The sequence below is a fragment of the Synchiropus splendidus genome, chromosome 8, assembly GCF_027744825.2.
Source record: "Synchiropus splendidus isolate RoL2022-P1 chromosome 8, RoL_Sspl_1.0, whole genome shotgun sequence".
NCBI classification, from domain to species: Eukaryota; Metazoa; Chordata; class Actinopteri; order Syngnathiformes; family Callionymidae; genus Synchiropus; species Synchiropus splendidus.
Window position 1 is genome coordinate 19,049,295 of NC_071341.1, and position 10,706 is coordinate 19,060,000.

General features: G+C 43.6%; 1 protein-coding gene across 1 annotated transcript; it reads right to left on the bottom strand.

Moving 5' to 3' along the window:
* Positions 1-589: 589 nt before the first annotated feature.
* LOC128763584 (extracellular calcium-sensing receptor-like) lies at positions 590-7,172 on the bottom strand. The gene is given in 8 exon segments (XM_053872541.1): positions 590-1,030; positions 2,762-3,234; positions 4,285-4,714; positions 4,778-5,237; positions 5,309-5,475; positions 6,296-6,403; positions 6,484-6,570; positions 6,879-7,172. Coding segments are annotated over 8 exon segments (2,445 nt in total). The 5' UTR covers positions 7,158-7,172.
* Between the last annotated feature and the right edge of the window lie 3,534 nt (positions 7,173-10,706).

Below are 10,706 nucleotides of genomic sequence, written 5' to 3' on the forward strand. Positions count from 1 at the left end.
AAAACTGTAATGAAATCAGAAAAAGCACTCTGCCTCCCCCTGCAGGAAGTGTGTCTGGTACGCGTGTCTGACTCACGCTACACTTCCCAAAATCGTGAAGCTTTTTTTCTTTTTCAGTAACCTCTGCTCACGTCATTTCCGGAAGAGTCAAGTTGCCTGTGGCGAATTTTTAAATGTCTGAGTTAGTGTTCACATGTCTGGTACTTTGTGGGGAACAAGTATTGACAAAACACTATCCTTGTGAGGACCTTTGGCTGGGGACATTTGGCTGGACTCCTCAATTTGAGGATCAAAATTAGAATTGGGTCTAAGTTTGGTTCAGAGTCCAGGTTAAGGTTAGCCATGTGTTTTGGATGGTGAAGTTTCGGGGGAGAGGCTGGGTGAGAAGGTTACGACAATGAGATACCTCACAATGTTCCCACAAATACAAACTTGGGAGTGTTGGTGAGGTAAGTTGGGCTTGCAGAGGTTTGGCTCCAGCTCGTCCCCCATCCTTTTTCAGTCTCCTTCATCCGCGACTCTCTGCAGGAAATCCCACTTCTAGTATGACAGTTGGTATCTTCCACTGTGGCTCAGAAGATGCAGAGTGTCAAAACTTGTCGTTCAAAGATTTGGACATGAGATGCTTCCTGGTGTTCTTCTCAGGTCGCAGCAGGATGACGTAGCACTTGGGCGCGAAGATGCAGCCCAGGAGACCAAAGCTGGAGGCCAGGATGGCGAAGACCTCTGTGACGGTGGAGTACTTTCCTGGCGAGCTGATGTACGCGGGGATGAAGGCCACTCACACCGCGCAGAAGATCAGCATGCTGAAGGTGATGAGCCTGGCCTCATTAAAATTGTCGGGGAGCTTCCTGGCCAGGAAGGCCAGGAGGAGGCAGATGAAGGCCAGGAGGCCGATGTAGCCCAGAACCAGGGCGAAGGCAACGTGCGAACCTTCATCACACAGCAGGATGACCAGGGCGCTCTCGCGCGGCATCAGCTTGACTGGGGTGGGCGGAGCAACCACCAGCCACACTGTGCAGATGATGACCTGGTGGACAGTCAGTCTTAGTAGCAATAGTGGTCACAGCAGTACTAGCAGTAATACTAACACAAGCAGTCAAAGAAGTACTAGTTGGGGTTGCAGTAGTATGAGTAATATTAATCGTAGAACAACAAGATGAAAGGAGTAAATGTAGTTTGCATTTGATCTAGCATTGAAAGGTACATGGTAGTAGCAGTCACAGTAGTATTTGTAGTAACTGTAGTAGCGCAAGTAAGAGAATAAGTTGTAATGTTCTTCTGGCAATAGTAGTATTCAGGGTAGTAGTACTAATAGTAGCAGCAGTGCTATAATATGTGATAGTTGGGGTCAATGAAATAGTGGTGGCAGCAGTGTGAAAAGCAGGAGTCCAATAGGAGGCAGTGCAGCACTACTGGAAGAAGTGTAAACGGTAGTAGTTGTTATTAGCAGTTGAAGTAGAAGTACTTCTGAAGTACTCTAAAAACTACGAACTATCTTGCAGCATTGTGATGAAAAATGTAATGAAACGACGTACTGTAATGATGAGGACAGCATTACGGAGGTTTACAGTCAGTTTTAGTAGCAATAGTAGTCACGGTAGTAATAGTAGTAATACTAAAACAAGCAGTCAAAGAAGTACTAGTTGGGGTTGTAGTAGTATTAGTAATATTAATAGTAGTACAACAAGATGAAAGGAGTAAACGTAGTAGATCTAGCATTGAAAGGCAAGTAGCAGTCACAGTAGTACTCGTAGTAGTAACTGTAGTAGTGCAAGTAAGAGAATAAGTACTGGTTCGATTCATGGTGGCATCAGCATTACAGTAGTAGACAAAGAAATGCGTAAAGTAAAGCAGTAATTGCTGCATTTGTTCTTCTGGCAATGACAGTAGCAGTATTTGCCGCAGGAGTATTCAGGGTAGTAGTACTAATAGTAGCAGCAGTGCTATCGTATGTGATAGTTGGGGTCAATGAAATAGTGGTGGTAGCAGTGTGAAAAGCAGGAGTCCAATAGGAGGCAGTGCAGCACTACTGGTAGAAGCATAAACAGTAGTAGTAGTTATATGAAGTAGAAGTAGTTTGATGTAAAAAAAATATGAACTATCTGGCAGCATTGTGATGAAAAATATATATGATATGTGATATAAATGATGAGGACAGCATTACGGAGGTTTACAGTCAGTTTTAGTAGCAATAGTAGTCACAGTAGTAATAGTAGTAATACTAAAACAAGCAGTCAAAGAAGTACTAGCTGGGGTTGTAGTAGTATTAGTAATATTAATAGTAGAACAACAAGATGAAAGGAGTAAACGTAGTAGATCTAGCATTGAAAGGTACTTGGTAGTAGCAGTCACAGTACTACTCGTAGTAGTAACTGTAGTAGCGCAAGTAGGAGAATAAGTACTGGTTAGATTCATGGTGGCATCAGCATTACAGTAGTAGACAAAGAAATGCGTAAAGTAAAGCAGTGATTGCTGCATTTGTTCTTCTGGCAATGACAGTAGCAGTATTTGCCGCAGGAGTATTCAGGGTAGTAGTACTAATAGTAGCAGCAGTGCTATCGTATGTGACCGTTGGGGTCAATGACATAGTAGTGGTAGCAGTATTAGAAGCAGAAGGCCAATAGGAGGCAGTGCAGCACTACTGGTAGAAGCATAAACAGTAGTAGTAGTTATTCGAAGTAGAAGTAGTTTGATGTAAAAAAAATATGAACTTGCGGTAATGACGAGGTTTAACAGCAGGTGGAGCCACTCCACTCACCTGGATGGAAGTACAGCAGGCGATGATGGCTTTCTGCTGCCCAGGGCCGAACCATTTAATCACCGTGCTCCCGGGAATAGTAGCTCGGAAAGCTATCAAGACGACAATGGTTTTTCCCAAGATGCAAGAGATGCAGAGGACGAAGGTGATGCCGAAGGCGGTGTGACGGAGCATGCAGGACCACTCGGAGGGTTGGCCGATGAAGGTCAGGGAGCACAGGAAGCACAGGGTCAGAGAGAAGAGCAGCAGGAAGCTGAGCTCCGAGTTGTTGGCTCGGACGATGGGCGTGGTTCTGTTCCAGGAGAAGATGAAGACCACCACACAGGTGCAGAAGGCGCCAATGAGGGAAATGGCCATCAAGGCGATGCCCATGTTGTCGCCGTATGAGAGAAACTCCACTTTCTTCGCGATGCAGGTCGTCCGCTCTTCGTTGGACCAAAACTCCGGCAAGCACTTGACACATTCTACTGCATCTGGACAACACAAACAATATTTCAGGCTATTTGACTGTAGTGCCATTGCTGCAGTACAAGAACTGGCAGAAGAAATAGTCGCAGTAGATGAGAAGTCACAGCTGCATTTGCAGTGGCAGCAGTACTATTAGTAGTAGTGGAGTCACAAGTTGCAGTGGAGTGGTGCTTGGTGAACGGTGGTGGGTCAATTAGAAGTAGAAAAAGTAGTGGTTGGAGCAGTAAAACCAACAAAAGTAGGAGAAGTATGCATTTGCTCTAGTGATGGCAAACTTACTCGTAGCTCTCACTATAGTTTTTGTTGTAGAATAGCAATACTTAAGTCACAGTTTTAGTAGCAATAGTAGTCACTGTTATATAGGTAGTAATACTAAGCAGTCAAAGAAGTACTGGTAATATTAATCGCAGTAGAGCAAGAAGAAAGTAGTAAACGTAGTTTACATTTGATCTAGCAGTGACAGGTACTTGGTAGTAGCAGTCACAGTAGTATTCCTAGTAGTAACTGTAGTAGTGCAAGTAGGAGAATAAGTACTGGTTAGAGTCATAGTGGAATTAGCAGTACAGTCAAAGACAAAGAAAAACAGCAGTAGCAGAGTAGAGCAGAAATTGCTGCATTGGTTCTTCTGGCAATAACAGTAGCAGTATTTGCCACAGTAGCATTCAGGGTAATGGTACTAATAGTAGCAGCAGTTCTATAGTATGTGATAGTTGAGGTCAATGAAATAGTAGTGGTAGCAGTATTAGAAACAGAAGTGCAATAGGGTGCATTTCACCACAACTAGTAGAAGTATAAACAGTAGTAGTAGAATACAAGTACTAGATCAAGTAGTTAGTAGCAGTAGTAGTAGTTTGATGGAAAAAATATGAACTTGCTGGCAGCTTTGTGATGAAAATATAATGGAAAAATAAAAATATGAACGTGATATAAATGTATGTTCTAATAAATATAATGAAAATGCCGGTAATCTGGCAAGGCACTGCTACAGTAGCTACTGTACAAACGGAAACAATGTAATGAGGATGTAGGACAGCAGAAGCGTGGTGTGGCCGTACCTGTCTGATCACTAATCTCCCCAGCTGTACAAACAACACAATCATGGCAGCAGATAGGGAAGTTTGGCCGGATGGCTTTCCTGCTTCCAGGAGGACAGATGCTGCTGCACACTGACAAGGGGACCTGAGCGACACACAAAGCCCAAACTGCACCGATCAAACGCCCCGCTGGCTTCCAGAGTTTCTCAGAGATGCTCACTTTTGTCTCGTTGCCGTTCCACAGAATCTTCTCCTCCTGGATCTGAAGTTTCTGCTTCCCAACCCCGGTGTTCTCGTCGAACTTGCCGATGGTGACGAACTGAATCTCTCCGCTCGGACTCAGGTGCCAGTTGACCAGGTCGTACATGGCGGCCGGGTCACCGTTCTCGTCGAACTGGACTTCATCCCCGAACGAGTTGAGATATTCAACTTGTTTGATGTAATGCAGCAACTTGAGTTGGAGTCAGAAGAACATGAATGAGATCATGGAGCGCAGAGGAAGAAGGCCACCTACCTGCCAGGGCTCTATATTGACAACGTCTGGACAGGCCTGCCCAGCGAACGGCCCTTTCCCTCTCTCACAAGCTCTCATGCTTCTTATAGCATAGACGATGGCATACACAGCTTTGTACACGTTGTAGGAAATCCTCAGCTGTGAAACATCTGAGTATATGTTGGTCACACTCCGCAGGTCTTCCTCTCCAGTACATGCAGGTTTATCACCTCCTTCTTTCACACCTAACCTGCACTCAAACACCTCTTCCCAGAACGGCACCAGGAAGGGGTCGTCGCTGGCGTCTGGGCTGGAGGGATGTAAGCGGAGCAGGAAGTCCTGCAGTCCTGGGATCTCAGCCCTGCGAATAGCAAATCCCATGGACCCTTGCAGGATGGGATGGTACTTTTTGGGACTGGAGAGAACGGCAGCGGTGCTCCAGGCTTCACTGGCCAGCCACTGGATCCCACTCAGCCCCTCCCTATGGAGAAAACACCACACGTTTTCTTTGTTTTCCAAATTGATTCCCGTGCTGCTGGTGGAGCGTCTTACCTGAGCGCTCCGTCAAACAAAGCTGCGGCATCTTGCTCCACAGCAAACACCAGGATGACTCGCGCACCAGAGGAGCGGATCTTGGATATAATGGAGGATATTTCAGCCTGTCCTCGGTTCCTGGGGATAATTTCATGGAGTGCAACACACGCACCCAGTTTTCTAACCTGGCAGAGCAAGAAGCATGTGGTCAGAATGATCAGCTGCATTCTGCTCTTGCTGGTTTTCCAATCACGATCATATTATATTTGGATGTCTGCTGCTATTTTCGTCCAACACCCAAATCTCTGAGGTACAGTCGTACTCGACCACAATCTGTTCCAGAAGGCCGTTCAAGAAGCCATTTGTTCGAAATCTGAATCGACTTTTCCCATCAATGAATGGAAAAAGAAATAATGCGTTCCAAGCCTTAAAATAGTCTTTTGTAGGAGTGAATGTAGAGTGTCTGCTGCAGGTGGCTGTTCCTCTATGTGTGTGGCCGCTGCATGTGGGAGGGGTTGCCGAGTGAGTGACGTCTCTCCAGAAGGGAAGAGGTGCCCGGTGCGTGTCCAGCTCTGAATGTGCGCTTCTGTGCAGTTTGGCCGTGACAAAGTCATAAACCAAGTCACGCCCTGTCCCAGACTCGCCTCATCCCTGTCCCAGCTCCAGCCCACAACAGGACATCAAACCCTGGAGTGTGCGCTCCAGCCTCAGAGGTGTGGAGACGTATGGACACGTCTGCATAGTGAGGCTCCGTTGTACACAATAACAAAGTGCGTCGTGGGTCAATCGGCCCCCGCACGTGATGTTTTTTCCGGCTCGAGTTCTGGATTTTTTGTTCGAAATCCGAAGCAAAAATATCTCGACATTTTTGTTCGAACTTCGATTTGTTTGAATTTTGGGACGTTCAAAAACCGAGGTACCACTGTATTTGACTCATTGCCATTTAATTGCTAACTCATCAAAACTAATCAATTTGTAGGGTTGTAAAAGTGTGATTTCAGAAACCTCATCCGCGAAGATGTTGGCTCCCCCTCGACCATAGGCGTCGTCCCCCGCGACCACGCCGACCCAGGTCCAGCCAAAATGCTGCACTAGCTGCACAAGTGCATCAACCTACAAAGAAGAAATAAAGACGTGGAAAAATCCATGTTAAGATTGAAAAAAGAAAATAAAGAAAAAAGAATGTCTCTTACCTGGAAGAAGTCACTGGGCATGGTTCTTAAAAACGCAGGGAAATCCTTCTTGTCACTGAGACAGGCACAGCTGGAGAAATAACTCACCTGGAAGAGAAGAAACAGTGGCATCCAGTGGTGACTGAGCGCACTACAGCCGAACACATTTTAGGTTTCTATTATGGCTGCGACGGGATTCATTTCAATTAATTACTTCATCAAAAAACAGACAAAATTGATAATTATATCTAAAAAAAAAAAAAAAAAAAGCGCTTCCTCCCTGATGTGTACAGTTTCAACTTATATTCGATCATTCTGCTGTTAAATATTATTGTGGTTTAATTCACTATAAAACAACAAAGTATCAACAAAGTTCTCCACAAAGATTCTGTAGTTTTCATCCATATCTTCCTCACCTGAGGCACATGGAACACTCCTAAAAACCGAGCTACAACCAGAGACTGTGTGGAGCCTCCATCTCCAATGACTGCTGGCACAGTTCCACGGCAGCCGCCTTTGTTCAGAGTTGCACCTCCAGCCAGCGAGCTGTTGGCGCTGCCCATCAGCTCCACGGCAGCCTTCAGGGCCTGATGAGGAGTGCTGCAGGAGTCGTAGATCTTGTAGCCCAGAGTGATGTTGGGCAGCAACGTGCCGTCTCTGTTGATCTGCTCGATAGCAAAGATCATCGTCTGCATCCAGCGGAAGGTCCGGAAGTTGAACCTGGACCGGAAACATACAGATTTATGAGCAAGGTAAAACAATACATTTGAATATAATGAGCATAAACCTGGTGCATTGAGTAGCAGGAGGCTTGTGAGTGAAGGAGAAACTTGGCTCCACCACTGTGTCGTGAAGGGAGAAGAGCCCCCCTAAAACAACGTCTCCTTCTTTTTCCAAAACAGGCAGAGGCATAGAGCCTGGGATCACCTCACATTGTTCATCCAAATTTTGACCTGAACATTCCGGGAAAATCCAACCACATAGAAGAACAAGCACAAAACACTTCATCATCCTCTGATTCCAGGAACTCGAACCTCCAACAGGAATATACCGCACGGAAGCCTAACCAGTCTGTCAGAGGACGCGCTGAATAGATATATATACTCTCTGCTACACATGTCAGAACTGTCGACAACAGAAAAGATAATTTCCCCCGAGCTTCCGATCAATGGAAAAGTCCACACACAGAGTGTCAACAATAACAACAGGAGCGCGACAAGCACTGCAGGAAAACTGACACTGACAGACCAAGTGGCGATGTCATGCTTGAACAGGCCTTACTCATGCTTCTCTGATCTGCCGAGACAGACGGGACACACACACACACACACACCAGTCAAGATGAAGGAAACAGCTGCATCTTCTTTGACTGAGGAAAGTAAAGACCACTTCATTATAGAGGTCCATTATTGCCACTGAAGAGGTCAAGTGCAACTTTATCCAAGGAAGCCATTAGCTTTATCTATTTATGTCATATTGGGGTGAATAAATCACTGAGTTGGTCGAATCAATCACAAAGTAAAAACAGTTATTTTACACTTGTAAGGATCCTAAATCATTGTCAGTGAGGGGGAATCAACTGAGAGTTAGGCAGCAAAGCAGCTTGGCAAAAACATTTTGCATGGTGACACAGCAGATAATATACATATGAGCATCATAATGTGTGTCTTCATTCTTTGGGATCCAGCGGTTTGTACGTATGGAAGTGAAAAGTCATTAGGAACCATGCGCAGGTCATTATCAGCACAAAAGCCTCCGGCTACAAAGCAAAGTGAATCTCACTTGCCGTGTGTTGTGCTGCCTCAGGTCGAAGAGACGAGCTTGTGTACTTAATACGTCCCCGCGAGAGCCGTGATGGATTAAGGACAAGGTGCCCTGAGACGTAATTCAGCAACGTCTTTTCTCTTGTAAGTAAGACTTTAACAAGATCTGGGTGTGTAGAGACGCCTCCCACAAGAGAGTTCAGGTCATCCATATAGTTTAGAACACAGTTGTTGGAGGTCAACAGAAATGAGACTGTGAGACACACACAGGGTCCTGTTGAAGGCAGGGGTGGGCAGCTACATTTCCCAAGGGGCAACATTGTCTATACTAAGTATTGTGAGAGGCAATCCAAAGGGAAGAAGAACAGAAGAAAAAGTCATGAATTTAACTTGAATTTAACAGTTTTTGTTACCTTAATTGTATAAAACAGGGGAAAAATGGGGATAAGGGCATTATATTTTATGTTAAAAATATGCTGTTTGATGCGACAATAATAATAATACATTTAATTTACAGGCACAGAAAGACATTGTACAAGATACAGATAAATAAGTTAAAGAAAGCAGTTAAAAAGGGAAAGAAAAACCATATATATATATATATATATATATATATATATATATATATATATATATATATATATATATATATATATATACATACATATATATATATGTTTTTGAAAAAGAAAATGCTTTTTTGAAGAGGTGAGTTTTGAGGTGAGTTTTCGGAGGGAAGGAGTTATTTATATAATACTTTGTTTTATATACTTTTTACTGAATAGCTGACAATATAAATCATAAGTATTGGAAGTGGTGGACATAACTATGGGGAAAAAATGCAAATAAAAGCTGTATAAATGTGCTGTTTTTACTATCATTACGTCTACTCATTTCTTTTGTAGTTTGGCTCTGACCTCATGAGGACTGCATGAATACAGACAAATGTGTGTCTCTTCCCACCTCAGGTTTAAATATAGTTAGACAATTAACTTTATGATGATGTTGTGCGTTGAAAAAATGCAAAAGGGAGAGAACTAATACACTGTCAGCAAAAAGACCTGAGCTCAGCTTCAGTTTTTCCAAGGTAAGGAAAGAAAATGTATCATGGCTGCATACTCATGAACAATGCATCTGATCTGAAGGCTTGTGCCTTGTGGAACACTGTTGTTTCTGTAACAGAGAGGGTTCCGTCAGTTTTATTCTGAAGTTAAACTGTGGGTGAGTGAGAAGAGATGAGCGAGATGTTAGAAGCGTCATGAGATCTAAAGCTTTGAGGATGAATCAAGACGCCACAAGAAAACAGTACAATTCAATTCACGTTGTTGTTGCATTCTGAGTTGAAATGTAAACATTCACACAACTTCCTTAACTCCTTTCTCAACTCCAACTTTTCTATGTTCTCAACCATCGTCTTCAGCTCATTGTAACAAAAGTGGTGCAGAAGATGTTGCTTTTTTTAAAAAATAAAAAGATTAACATGTGCGTCGGTTGTTATGACGCAACATTTTTTTAAAATTTATTTTCATATTGTTTGGGATGGAGCCTAGACTGGGAGGGCAGCAGTGGAGGATTTGAGGAGATATGAGGACGCTGCATGTGGTGGCGAGGAGGGAGCTGTGATTATGGAAAACAAAGAATACAGAATGCAGAAATTAGTTTCCTTGGCAGGTTGTGTGCGCTCTCCTGACAGCAATTACATTTCCAAAAGGGCCATATTGTGAACTGTTGTGAGCCCATAAACAAAGTTGCATCAAAACAAAGTTGGTTTTGTCTTGCTTATTAAACTTGGATGGTATGAAAATAACAAAAGAATCGGAAAAGAAGGAAAAAATAAATATGCCACAGTTGTGCCACTCTCATGTATATATACACAAAAATAACCAAAACTGATTTTTAAGTTTAAGCTTGCTTGTTTAAGACATGCATTTAAGTTCTCAGTCGAAGTTGCTCCTCTCTTTAACATGTGTATCATGTGCCAACAATGTCTACAGCCCTGAACACAGGCCTTAACCTCAGGGAGTCAAAATCACCTCTCATTTATTGTCGTGGAAACTGAAATCTGTAGGATTCTGTTCTCTCTGGACTCTGGGGCACTTTTTCCACCACTCGTCTAAATAGATAGAGATGTGTTTATGGTTTCCAATTTCAGTCAGAGCAGCGAAAAACAGACCCTGAACAGAATGTAGTCCCTGGAGCTTGAGGCCAGATTGACGGCCCATGGAAGTCAACTGTATTTTGGATGAGTTCAGCAACTCTCCGGGTTCTAAATAATAAAGGAGCAGAAGGGCAGGTGAGCGATGAGGTGTGGGAGGGAGGTAGTCAAGTCAAGACAACACTTAGTGAACAGTGGATTTTTTGTGACTAGTTTGACATAAAGAATCCTGAGAATATATTTGTGAACCTATTTGTATGTAATACGTGTGAGCACCACATTCTTTGTAGGTCATGATACTGACACCTTTGGGGAACTGGTTCTTT